At 45.3% G+C, this 13,709-nt stretch overlaps 1 protein-coding gene across 5 annotated transcripts in view; it reads left to right on the top strand.

Moving 5' to 3' along the window:
- SQOR (sulfide quinone oxidoreductase) overlaps nt 1–13,709 on the top strand; it is a 55,222-nt gene that overhangs the window by 20,628 nt on the left and 20,885 nt on the right. For all 5 annotated transcript variants that reach the window (XM_063716142.1, XM_054531420.2, XM_024232333.3 and 2 more), the window contains exons 2-4: nt 1,600–1,850; nt 4,627–4,797; nt 12,451–12,504. In XM_063716142.1, coding sequence (XP_063572212.1) covers nt 1,617–1,850; nt 4,627–4,797; nt 12,451–12,504 — 459 coding nt within the window. In that variant the 5' untranslated portion in view covers nt 1,600–1,616. The remainder of the gene's footprint in view (nt 1–1,599; nt 1,851–4,626; nt 4,798–12,450; nt 12,505–13,709) is intronic.

A 13,709-nucleotide genomic window follows, 5' to 3' on the forward strand; every position in this document is an offset into this window, starting at 1 on the left:
TCCACAAACCAATTAGCAGAGAGGTGACCAGATTATGAATACGTTTGTGAAAAACATCTTTGTAGTGGTTTTTCTTCTTCAGTATTAGAGGTTATTTCCATAGATTAGATTCCTAGAAATGGAAATGGAGGGTCAAAGGGTAAGTTTCCAGAAGGGTTGTATTGACTCTAGACTCCTGGAAACACTGTATGAGCCTGTCCTACTTACCGTGGGCCTCCAAATCCCCTTCCTACAGCTCTAGGTTGCTTCTGAGATCTGAAATATTGAAGAAGTTGTCGGGGCACCAAAACTCTGGAATAAAGTTAATCTTAACAGCCCCTCGGCTCCTCTTTCCCATTCCCTATTATTTTTCCCCCTCTCCAAGGCCTTTCTTTCTTTTTATAGCTCTTTGCCCTCTCAGCTTTCTCTAATCCCCTTGTGCAGGCTTCCTCTTCTCCAGGGAGGGGGGAAATGATATAATTAAGTCATTTCATTAAGAAGTTAGTAACCTTAGCAGCTAGAAGTGTTAGTCCCCTGCTGGACACTTGCATTTTAATAAAGGGTTCTTGGAGCAGTGTTGAACCCTAAGAACTGGACTTGACGATAGGATTTGGGGCACTGTCTTACCCAGGGAGGGAGATATCATGAGCCGGGGCCACTCAAGGTTTGTAAGTGGATGGGGTCCTGGATGTCAGGCTAGCTTTGTGTGTGGGGTGAAGCAAAGGTCAGTCTCTGAGAAGCCTTAATTTCCTCTCTGCCAAAGCACTAACTGCTCAGAGTATAAACAGGTTTTCTTAAAGGTACAGTGAGTCTCTCGGAGGAACTATTAAGGAGAAATTGTTTACTGAATTGGATGTAATAAAAGACTGGTCAGCAGCATGTGCAGATTCCTTCCATAAAATATAACTTTATGATACCAGGCAGGGCTCCTTTTATGGCTTTCTAAAATCATTTGGTTAAAATTGCTAGAGGTGTGGAGGGCCTTCACTTGTGTGTCTATAGCCAGTGATTTGATTACATTATATTTCCCTGGGCAAGCAGAGCCAGGAGGCCTCTGGATGGGGGCTGAGGGCTTGATTGCCTTGGTGGGTACTCTGAGTTGCAGAAGGTGGGTTTCTTGCTAGAAAGTTTCTGTTTCAACAAGGTCTCAGGTGCCTTTTACTGCAAGGAATGTTGTAGGTCTCTAATAGTGGACTCGTATATCAGTTTTAATGGACTGAAAATCCAAAGAAAGCACTGGGGAGTGTGCCTCCGTGGAGAATGGGCCAACAGCTGGATACAACCAGATGGTGCCCTAGATCTTACGGATGGACAAGGATGGGTACAGACAGGTTGTTAGGAAGGACTCAAAGAGTTGGGGAACCTGGTTCAAACAAAGTCCTCGATAGCCTGAATGTAGGAAGAAGGGGAGAAATGGAAAGTGTAGTCAATTGATAGCTACCAATTGGGTGCTCTCAGGAGACCTTGGGACCATAGCCGGTGGGGAAAGTGGTCTTGAGAGATGATGGGGACCAGCTGGAGCGGGCCAGATGCCGGCCTCCCTTCCTCCTGGAAAGAAAACGCTTCAGTCCCATGATGGTTTCTACCTTGGCACTCACAGCCCTGTCTCTTCCCTTCCAGCCTGATCCTGCCTGAAGATGGTGCCACTGGTGGCTGTGGTATCAGGGCCCCGTGCCCAGCTCTTTGCCTGCCTGCTCAGGCTGGGCACTCAGCAGGTTGGCCCCCTTCAGCTGCACACCGGGGCCAGCCATGCGGCCAGGAACCATTATGAGGTGCTGGTGCTGGGTGGGGGCAGTGGCGGAATCACCATGGCCGCCCGCATGAAGAGGAAAGTGGGTGCAGAGAATGTGGCCGTTGTTGAGCCCAGTGAGGTAAGCCTCCCCTTTTGAGGGCCTGGGTGTGTGTGTACGTGTGTGTGTATGTGTGTGTGTGTGTGTGTTCTGGGGTTGGGTATGACTATCAAGCAATGGGTCTTCATGTGTCCAGTTTAGGGCTTCTCCTGGGCACAGAAAGCAGCCTATCCATAAGGACTGGGAGGAAGTGGAGGGAAAGAGAGAGGGAGGACAGATCTCTTGGCTTTTAGTGTTCTCCTCTGTATTAGTTTCTTAGAGCTGCCATAACAAATTGCTACAAATTGGGTGGCTTAAAACAACAGACATTTATTCCCTCACAGTTCTGGAGGCTAGAAGCCCAAAACCAAGCTATGGGCAAGGCCACACTCCCTCTGCAGCCTGGGTGAGAGGGATGGGCAGGCGGCTTTGTCTCATGCCTCTCTCCCAGCTTCTGGTGGTTACCCTGAAATCCTTGCCACTCCCTGGCTTGCAGCTGTGCCACTCCTTTCTCTGCCTCCATCTTCACAGAATGTTCTCTGTGTGTCTCTGTGTCCCTGTGTCTTCACATGACCCTCTTATAAAGCCACCAATCATTGGATTTATGGCACACTCTATTCAAGAATGACCTCGTCTTAATTTGATTACATTTGCAAAGACCCTATTTCCAAATAAGGTTACATTCCCAGGTACTGGGGTTAGAACGTCAACATCCTTCTTTGAGAGACACACAATTCAACCCATGACACTCTCCCAGTGCCAACCTCTTGCCCAGAGGAAAATCAATGGCCACTGCACTTGCCTATCTGTTCCTGTCTGGAGAAGGGATGATGAGTTGGGGAGCAGGAAGGCCTCTGGAAAGCTGTCAGTGGGCTTAGAAATTTAAATGCAAGGGCAGATTATAAAGGAGAAAAGGTAGTTGACACTAGGAGGGAAGACTGAGTAAGGCACTGTCTCACAAAAAACATGTTAAGATTGTCCAAAAGCTTCAGAAAAATATTAAAGATTTTTGGTGGTTTGCCTAATGTTTCCTATGGAACTAGGCATGTACCGGTTGGGAGCTGTATCCTTGGGAGGAAAAAGCAAAATGGATCAGGTGCCTGTTTCAGGGGGAGGACAGGACAAGGAAGACATACTCCTTTTCAAGATTTGTCCCCAGTAGGGAATGATGTTAACCAGGGCTATGATTTGAGAGGAAACTAGGGGGCAGTCTCTATCATTTTCCTTTTTAAAGTGGCATCTCTTCAATTCAGGAACCTCACTTTAAATGACAGTGGTCTGAGAGCTCTGTCAGGTGGCCACTGTTTCTGGTATATGTTGTATTTTAGCTAATGCATGGGTGGGTCTCCCAGTCGGGCTTCTCTTTGTAAGGAGACTGGCTCTTCTGGGACCTGGGCACAATTCAGGTGGCCAGAATCAAGTTTGTCCTGCCCTGTGAGGAAGTGCAGGACAGGAATTTCTGGAAGGAGCTGCCAGAGCCCCAGCCTTGGTACTTTCCCTGCTGAGTCTGGTTTAGTGATAGCTGGAGCTGATGTTCATAGTCTAAAAATAAAATCTGAGGTTGTGTTTTTGCTCCTCTTACTGTTCAAGATGGACTGGCCATTGATGAGCTCTCATAAATGGAAACCTCTGTCTTCCTCCCTCTTGGATCACATTATTGGTTGTAGGGAGATTGCAAAGTCATTCCTGGTGTCCTCTTCACCTCTCTGTGGGTTTTGGCAGTGCTGGCCAGCCACTTTGAGGCATTTTGGCAATATTGAGAGCTCTTGGTCCCCAGTCTACTCTAAGTGGATTGGAATTCTTAGAGGCCATTAAACAAATCTGCCCTTTGCCCCTACGTCCAGAACTTTCATAACTAACTTAGATCAAGAATGGACTGTTGCCGGGCACAGTGGCTCAGGGCTGTAATCCCAGCACTTTGAGAGGCTGAGGAAGGCAGATCAGCTGAGGTCGGGAGTTCAAGACCAACCTAGGCAACATGGTGAAACTCCATCTCTACTAAAAATGCAAAAATTAGCCAGGCGTGGTGGCACACGCCTGTAGTCCCAGCTACTCAGGAGGCTGAGGCAGAAGAATCACCTGAACCTGGGAGGTGGAGGTTGCAGTGAGCCGAGATCGCGCCACTGCACTCCAGCCTGGGTGACTGGGCGAGACTCTGTCTTAAAAAAAAAAAAAAAAGGACCATCTGAAGCAAGAAAACTCCAGAAGTTAGTGAAAGTTTGGGTATGCATTGCATTGTGGAGTAGGATCTGGTACTTACTGTCTTTGGTGTAAAATCTCTGAGTCTCTGAGAAAGTAGAAGAAGGGCTGATCAGGAAACACAGCCCTCACTGGGCTTGGGAAACACAGTTGGAAGTTAATGAAGTTTAGAGGACCCCTGGAAAGGGCTGTAAACTTTCCAGACTTACCACTCTCTCCACATGCTCCTGAGGAACCATATCTGGGCTGCTGGGCTTAATTTTTAAAATATTTGTTCACATGAAGTATCCATAATATGTGTGTAGATATGCACGTGTATATAACCTGTACATATTAAACACCAAATCAACTTTTAGCAATCCATAATGCAGTGGTCACTAAAGATAGTTTATAGCTTTTCTGATGATCTTGGAAGAATTCTTGTGTGGAGTGACTGTCCTTCAGAGCTTACCATAATAGGAGACTCCTAATAGACGGAGCTAACTTTGTGGAGACTTTTGCATATGATGCTCTAAAGGTCAGGAGGGAGTGATTGAGAGAATCTAGCTCATACTGTTAGCTATGACCCCTTTTGATCAGTGTCAAATTGCAATAAATCTTCAAATACTTTGTTTCTCAGAGACATTTCTACCAGCCAATCTGGACACTGGTGGGTGCTGGTGCCAAACAATTGTCCTCATCTGGTCGTCCCACGGCAAGTGTAATTCCATCTGGTGTAGAATGGATCAAAGCTAGAGTGACTGAGTTGAACCCAGACAAGAACTGCATTCACACAGACGACGACGAGAAGGTAACCAGTGGGGCCTTTGGATTTTTTGTTAATCTGACAGCTTGTATTAATATGCAGCCATCTTAAACTGGATAGCCTTGTGTTGAAAGAGCGGTATATATGCATGTGTGTGCATGAAAGTATGTGTGTTGAATGCTGCACAAGATGGCAGGGTATGTGGTAAGTGGAGGATAGATGGAAGGACTGAGTGATATTGAGTTAATAAACAACTAAGATAAGTATTTGTTGAACACCCACTGTGCACCCTATTGCTTAGTATAGTATCTTGCACCTGAATGTTTATCAATCAAACTATTTGTTTATGTGTTGCTACATGTTAAAATAGCAAGCACCTTCCTCCTCTTTTTCTGAAGCAATCAGATTTTCGACCTGACGCCTAGCCTCCCAGAGCAATAGGATGCTGGAAAATATCCATCCAGCCACCCTAGGGGGCGCTCTGCCAGAACTGTAGGGGAATCCTGTGACTCAGATTCATGCCAGCGCTAAGGAGAATTGTTGCTGGAGCTTGAGGCTCACAGCTGCTCAGCACCTTTTAGAAGTCTCCCACTCTCACCACTCAGGGGTCAAAGCTTTTCAGCAGTGGCTGCCTCATGTTTGAGGTGATAAGAGCAGGATGGTGGAAGGCCTGCTCAGAAGCCATCTGCAGCTTTCTTTCCCCCACCTGCTGCTGAGCCCAGGACAGGGGCAGGCAGTGAGCCCCCGTGCTCTGACCTGTTCCAGGCTTCTGTGGTTTTTGGACTCCCAGGGTGTTATTGGTCTTAATCCCCTGCCCCTTCTCCCTTCAACTGGGGACTCTGGCATTTTCACGGAATTGTAGAGTCAGAGTTGGGTGAGGATCCTAAAACGTTTTGAAGTCCAACCCTTCCTCTAACAGAGATTCATCTGCTGAGGCATTATTTTTTCTGAGACAGAGTCTCACTTTGTCGCCCAGGATGGAGTGCAGTGGCGCAGTCTTGGCTCATTGCAACCTCCACCTCCTGGGTTCAAGCGATTCTCCCACCTCAGCCTCCCCAGTAGCTGGGACTACAGGTGCGCATCACCATGCCTGGATAATTTTTGTATTTTTTGGTAGAGATGGGGTTTTACCATGTTGGCCAGGCTGGCTCGAACTCCTGACCTCAAGTGATCCACCTGCCTCAGTCTCCCAAAGTGCTGGGATTATAGGGGTGAGCCATTGTGCCCGGCCTGCTGAGGCACTGTTAAGCTTTTTTTGGGTCATGGATCTTTCTGGGTACCAGAGGAAAGCCCTCTCTAGAAAAATGCACCTATGTATCAGATTTTGCATTTGCTTTTGGGGAGTTCAGAGATTTTCTGTAGCTTTTCCCTGGACCCTGATCAAGAGTACCTGCTTTGGCTGAGCATGGTGGTTCACACCTGTAATCCCAACACCTTGGGAGGCTGAGGTAGGAAGATCAGTTGAGCCCATGAGGTCAAGGCCAGTCTGGGCAACATAGTGAGACCCTGTCTCTACAAAAAAAATTAAGAAATTAGCTAGGTGTGGTGGTGTGTGCCTGTGGTTCCAGCTACTTGGGAGGCTAAGGTGGGAGGATCACTTGAGTCCAGGAGATCCAGGCTGCGGTGAGCTGTGATTGCGCCACTGCACTCCGTCTTGGGTGACAGAGCTGTCTCCAAAAAAAGAAAAAAAGAAAAAAAACACAAAAAGAAAAAAAGAGTACCTACTGTATAGCATTTATGATCCTTGGCTTTCTGGCCTCCATTCATTCATTCTACAAATATTTATTAAGCATCTACTATAAGCCAGGTGCAGTTTTAGGCATTAAGGATACATGAGTGAACAAAAACAGACACAAATTCTTACTGAACTGGATATTATATTCTAGTCAGGGAGAACATACAATCAACATAGACATGATAAGTAAATTATATAGTATGTTAGAATATGATGGTTATTCATGAAAAAAATAGAGCTGATTTGGAGCTAATTGGTATTGGGGCACATGGAGTTGGGGGACTGAATTTAAAATAGGTTGGTATTTGCATAGTCCATGGCCAAGGAGTTCTCTGATAAGTTAACTCTTCATTTTTTTAGACACGTGGGTTATATGAACGTTCTGTCTTTACTGAGCCAGAATCCACCTTCCTGTAATCTTTTTTGTATTCTTTCTTGGACACCCAGGATGTTATTGTTTTTAATACACTTAATACCTTTCTTAATACTTTTATTGCTTGTTTTGTCCTGTTGTGTATGAGAGAAGAATGTCTTCTCTCTTTTCTGTGGAGAAACCCTTCAGCTATTTGAAGATGGCTCTTATGTTTTATGTAAATTTTCTCTAGGTAGATATGTCCCCCCCCATCCTCATGTCCCTCAATTCTTCCTCACATTTCGTGGTTTCCAGTCCCCCCAGCCCCCTCTTTATTCTGCTTTAAACACCATCTGGCTTGTTAGTGCCCCATGAAAGAGGTGCCTGGAAAGAAGGCAACTTTACAGAACAGCCCAGAATAGCATGGGGCCATTCTCTCCCATGATCTCATGCTGCATAAGTTAGCATTTGCCTTTTTCGTGAGTTACCACAGTGCTGATTCATGCTGGGCTTGAGGTCGGTGCAAATCGCTGGGCCCTTTTCACATGACCCACGATCAAGTCAGGCTTCCCCCATCCTGAAAAAGTGTAGTTGTTATTGATTTTACCTAAAGGCAGGAATGAATATATGTAAGCAAATACCTATATGCATATATATTTATTTTAATTAAAATTTTTATATATGGCTTTTGCCCTGTTAATAGTTCAGAACTTTCTTATTTTTCTCAATGTCTCCAGAAGACAGACTGAATTACACTCAAGATTGTTCTCAATTCACAAGGTTGAGCTTGGTGGCTCTTTTACCTTGCCAGTCTCCTGAACACAGGGCCAGGAGACCTCTCTCGTATCACACACAGCATCTCTTTTGTACAGCAGGGCCTGCCTCATTGTTTGGACCCCTTCAAGCTACAGGAAGAGCTTTAGAGCCTTCTGTGGTTTAGAGCCTTCTGTGGTTGGGTTCATGCTCATCTCAAGGACCGTATACTTTACTCATCTCTTGGGAATGACGGGCACTAGTAGGTGTTCTCACTGCTGAGTCGTACCTATTACTCCTAAGGCTAGACACTTAGGAAAGCTGTAGGGTCTTGTTTTAGGGCAGAGAAGTTGGTGCAATGTAGTGGGACTTTCTTCCAAGATTTTATGAAGCAAAACGACTTCAGAGCCAGATATCAGAAATACACGTGACATCTCATGTGAGAAATCATCCTGCTGGTTTTAATTCATCCTCCCAACCTATCTGGGTCTTTTGGATTTATGACTCTGTCACTCCATTAGCAATTTTTCCTATCTATTATTCACAGGTGGTTTCATATAAGTTCAAGGTTTTAATTCTGTAACATGTCACTAGAGAGCTTTTTTAGATTGCACAAAATTAGTCAACATTCTTTAGCAAATATTCAATTGACCAAATCATTCCATTCTTTTTTTTTTTTTTTTTTTTTGAGACAGAGTCTCACTCTGTTGCCCAGGCTGGAGTGCAGTGGTGCGATCTTGGCTCACTGCAACCTCTGCCTCCCGGGTTCAAGTGATTCTCCTGCCTCAGCCTCCTGAATAGCTGGGATTACAGGCGTGTGCCACCACGCCCAGCTAATTTTTGGGTTTTTAGTAGAGACAGGGTTTTGCCATGTTGGCCAGGCTGGTCTCGAACTCCTGACCTCAGATGATCTGCCCACCTCGGCCTCCCAAAGTGTTGGGATTACAGGTGTGAGCCACCGTGCCCAGCCCATTCCATTCTTAGTTTACACTTTCCCGCTTTATTGGTGAAAGACTGAGCTGAAGGCACTGTTGAAACCCAGACTCAGTGTGTCTCTGATTCTTCCCTGATCCAGGGGTGTGTTTGTCTGAAACACATCTCAAGGCCCTGTATAGACTGGTCCTTGCTCCTTCTCCAGGCTTAACCTGGTTCTATTCTCCCCTTGTTCCTGCTCGTGCCATACTGGCCTCCTATTTCCTCAAATGCCTCAGCCTTTTTCTTACCCCAGGTGCACATGCTGCTTCCACTTCTATCCCTAGCTAACTGCTACTCATCTTTAGCTTCGATATGACTCCTTCAGGCAAGCCTTCCTTGATTTCCCAGACTAGGTCAGGTTACCCCTTGATGTGCTATCACAGCATTCTGTGATTTAGTAATTATTTGTGTCATTATCTGGTAAAGCCTATCTCACTCACTAGATGGAGTTCCTGAAGGGCAGGAAGTGTATCTTTCTTGTCCATTGTTTTATGCCCAGGACCTAGCACAATATCTGGCACATAGAAGGTGCTCAGTAAATATTTGTGAGCAAATTGTGTCTGTTTCTTCATTTGTAAAATAATAGTAATAATAGTACCTAGATACCTTATGAAGTTGTTGTGAGTGTTAAATGAATGAAACCATATGAAGCACTTAGAACAGCACCTTGCACAGAGCAAATGCTCAATAAATGTTGCTGTTATTTTTAAAAGAATACATAAAAAGGAAAAGGATATATTTGAGTATCTACTATATGCCAGCAGTTCTTGATTGCTGATTGAAAGCAGCAGGCTTATCATCTGTGAACCTATGTTGGTGCTTGTTTTCCTCTCCCCTCCCCTCCTCTCCCCTCCTCTCCCCTCCTCTCCCCTCCTCTCCCCTCCCCTCCCCTCCCCTCCTCTCCCCTCTCCTCCCCTCTCCTCCTTTCCCCTCCCCTCCCCTGTCCTCTCCTTTCTTCCCTCCCCTTCCCTCTCCTCTCCTTTCTCCCCTCCCCTCCCCTCTCTCTCTTCCTTCTCCTTCCCCCTCCCTGCTTCCCTCCCTCCCTTCCTTCCTTCCTTCCTTCCTCTCTCCCTCCATTCCTTCCTTCCTCCCTTCCTCTCTTTGTCTCCTTCCTCCCTCCCCTCCCCTCCCCTCCTCTCCCTTCAGCCTTGCTCTGTTGCCCAGGCTGGAGTGCAGTGGTGAGATCACAGCTCACTGCTCCTTGAACTCTTGGGCTCAAGAGTTCTGAGCCGATCTGCCTTAGCCTCCTGAGTAGCTGGGACTACAGGCACACACTACCATGCCCAGCTAATCTTTTAAAAAATTACTATGAAATGTCTATTTAGTAGTTGAGTCTAGACTTTTGCAAAGGATTAGTAGCCTATTTACTAAGGTGTTCATGTCAGAATTTACCTCTTCTGACCCCTGTGTAATATGAGAATACTTGCAGATATACAGCCTTCTGGCAAAGTCTACACTGTTGTGTGTAACTGTTCAAAAGTCTTGTCTAGAAGCTTTTGCTGTTCCTGGGGGTTTAGGTCGTCTGACCTGAAAACTTGAACTCATTCAAAAGGCTTGAGGTTTTCTTCTTGCTCTCTTGCTTTGGAGAGTTTATTCTCTCTTAATGATTTTTTTCCCCATAATCTTAAGCTGGCGTGTTTTTAGTCCTTAGACATAATGAATATTATGCTCTAATAAAATAGAGCGTAATCAATATTATTTGCATTATGCTTGGTGGTGGCCTGCACAAACCAAAAGCTCATCTTGTTGCCAGTGGTCATACGTTTCACCTGTAGATCATCACTACCAGACCCCATGCTAGCTCTTACCTAACATGCCCGGATTGCTCAACACGGTTTGGCTGGCCATTTAACGGGCCCGGTGCCCTTTCCTACAGAAGATGGAATTTCAATACATCATCTTTCTTTATTTCTTTTTTTTTTTTTTGAGACAGAGTCTCTCACTGTCACCCATGCTGAAGTGCAATGGCGCGATCTTGGCTCACTGCAACCTCCACCTCCTGGATTCAAGCAATTCTGCCTCAGCCTCCCGAGTAGCTGGGACTACAGGCGCCCGCCACCATGCCCAGCTAATTTTTTGTATTTTTAGTAGAGACGGGGTTTCACTATGCGGGCCAGGCTGGTCTCGAACTCCTGACCTTGTGATCCACCCGCCTCGGCCTCCCAAAGTGCTGGGATTACAGGCATGAGCCACTGCACCTGGCCAAGACATCATCTTTCTATGGATAGGCAAAACATACAGATGAAAATGCTTATATTATCTATCCACTTAGAGAAATTGTATTTTTCACGAGCAACTGAAATCATTCATCTATCCATTCACCCACCAAACATTACAGAGTTCCTCACTTTAATTTAGCGACTGTGCTAGATTCTAGGAATGTAAGGAATAAGACGTAACTTTTATCCTCTAGGAGTGGTCAGTGTGCTGGGGAGAACAAGTGCTAGAAGCCTCATGCACACCATGCTGGGGAGCTCCTGGGAGGGGCCAGTGGTGAGGGTGATCGTGTCATAATGGGAAAGCCTGCTGCCGAGGTGCCTTTGGGGCTGAAGCTCCTGGATGCCAGGGAAGGACCTCTTTTGCACGTTGCTTCCCTTGGCTCCTCAGCCAGAGCCAAGCACTCTCAGGTCTTGGACTCCTCTCTCTCCAACTGCAATTCGCTCAGGTTGCTTGCTCTGCTCTGCCATTTAGTACAGGATCATGGTAATCACCACCTGTTTCTTCTTTCTGGGCTCCTGAGTCTCACTGCAATCATTCTCCAACTCCAGTTTTCTAGGCAAGTTCTTGTACTTTATGACCACTTTGTTTACACTTTTTGGCCTAAACTTGTCTTCCTCTTTGTTGTAAACCCACATTTCCATCATGCTACTTATGGATAAAATACCCATATTTGAAGAAGGGACTTTTTTCATCCCATACAGGTCATTAAATAAGATCAGGTGCACTATGTCATAGCCTTTCAATGACCTTGAGATTGCTCAAAAGAGCAATCTCCCAATTATGATATTGGTCCAATCCACATGACAGGTCAGACTTGCTTGGGACTCACATATTACCCAATAGATTTTAGTTTTTTATTTTTAACATACAATATACTAATATATATTATATATATATATTTATTTTATTTTATTATTTTTTTTGAGACAGAGTCTCACTCTATCACCAAGGCTGGAGTGCAGTGGTGTGATCTCTGCTCGCTGCAACCTCCACCTCCCAGGCTCGAGCGATTCTCCCACTTCAGCCCCCTTGGGGACTACAGGTGCTTGCCACCGCACCTGGGTAATTTTTGTATTTTTTGCAGAGACAGGGTTTTACCATGTTGCCCAGGCTGGTCTCCAACTCCTGAGCTCAAGTGATCCACCTGCCTCGGCCTCCCAAGGTGCTGGGATTACAGGTGTGAGCCACTGTGCCTGGCCTACCACATAGATTTTAGATAGTGGATTGTCTTTTATGATTAGGAAGCCCTTCTCTTAACTCTCAATATGAAAAAGTGTTAATACAAGCACTGTACAAATAATTGTGGCCTCTCACTGTGTAAACACATAGCTGTCTCAAGCTTTCTGGGGCTAGGCAGCTTACAAAATACTTGTGAAGCAGTGAGGTGTGAGGCATAGATGGCAGAGGGCATGATGGGAGTGGACATGCATCCCTTCCTGCTTGTCTGCCCACCTCCCCCAGCCCCAAGGCATTCAGATTAAAAAATGGGAACCTGGGCAGGACTCCCAACCATGTTCTGCTTCGGTTTTCTAATCTGTTCTATGGGCTAATAATATTTCCCTGCCTCCCTCAGACCACACGGAACCACATCTGGGGCCTGAGTTAGTCCTTGAGTTGCTGCTTCTTGGGTCTTGGTCTAAAATAATGTCTTCTTGTGTTGCAGATCTCCTACCAATATCTTATTATTGCTCTCGGAATCCAGCTGGATTATGAGAAGGTACTGTGTGAAACTGTTTCTGTGTTATGCTGGCTTATCTATGCCAAGAGCAAATGCTGCATTTAGTTGCTTTATTATATTCATTTTGACAAGAAAGGGGTTCTAAGAAAATCTCTTCTGGTTTTATTTCTTGGCAGTCCTTTTACAGTTTTAAGGAAGTCTTCTCTAAGATTCTGTCAATAATAACCATATGTTCTAGCTTTAAGCTTTAATTAGAGTTCAGCATGCTCATGCCTTAATGATTAATTCTTGCAAAACAGCAGTTTTCTTTCCACATTTGTAAGAAACCTGTCTTTCTATGTGGGACTGAGTTGGCTGTATTGAAGATTACATTCCGCTTTGGAAGTAGGGTTTAGATTATAAATTTTAAGGCAGAATTTAAGGGGTGGAACACCAGCAGTTAGCTCATCAGTTGCTGGAGGGACATCTGGGTTTTGTTGTGTCGATGCTGGGTTTCTAGTGTGAAGTAACTGATGCAATGGAAATGCCACCCAGAAGTTCCTCAGATCTCCCTTTTCAGTGAGCTAGGGAGCCAGATGCAGTTTGGAAGTTGTGAGATTCAAGTTATTTTTCTAAAACATAGCAGAGTAAATCGGTAAATATTATCATTTCCAGAAGGTTGTTGGGGACTACGGATAAATAGTTGGAGTACAAGAAACATCTGTGCTAACCGGGTAACAAGCTTCAGGAATGTGACCCGGGCAAGGGCCTCATCAGAGTTGGCCCAGTAAGAATCTTTGAAGTGTGTTGAATTGTGCCATGTCCAGGGGAAGGGTAGTGAAAATGTCTTGGGATGTGTTTTGGGAAAGTTCAGAGAAGCTACAAGTTGTTGTGAATGTTGTAAGATGGTTTTGAGTCATGGTGCCATGGGTCGTGAGTCTGTTAGAATGACAGACAAGCAGTGAAGTAGACGATATGGAGAAAGGTGTTTATTACAACTACTTTCAAGAGGGCCATACCTTCCAAAAATCCCCCACAGTGTTGACCTAGCAAAGGCAATGCATCTCCATGGTACTGTCTTCCCAAAGCCCCAGTGTCATGTGAGAAGCACTGCAGAGGCCAGTGCTCAGAGTTCATAGCAGCCTCTTGTAGCAAACCAAGTCACAGAGATATTTAAAAGTAGCCTTTATCATGGAATCTCTATTACATACCAGGAACCATGCTAGGAATCAAGTATTGTTTCTTTTTTATTTTGAGATGGAGTC

Source organism: Pongo abelii, chromosome 16, assembly GCF_028885655.2.
Source record: "Pongo abelii isolate AG06213 chromosome 16, NHGRI_mPonAbe1-v2.0_pri, whole genome shotgun sequence".
In the NCBI taxonomy this organism is placed as follows: domain Eukaryota; kingdom Metazoa; phylum Chordata; class Mammalia; order Primates; family Hominidae; genus Pongo; species Pongo abelii.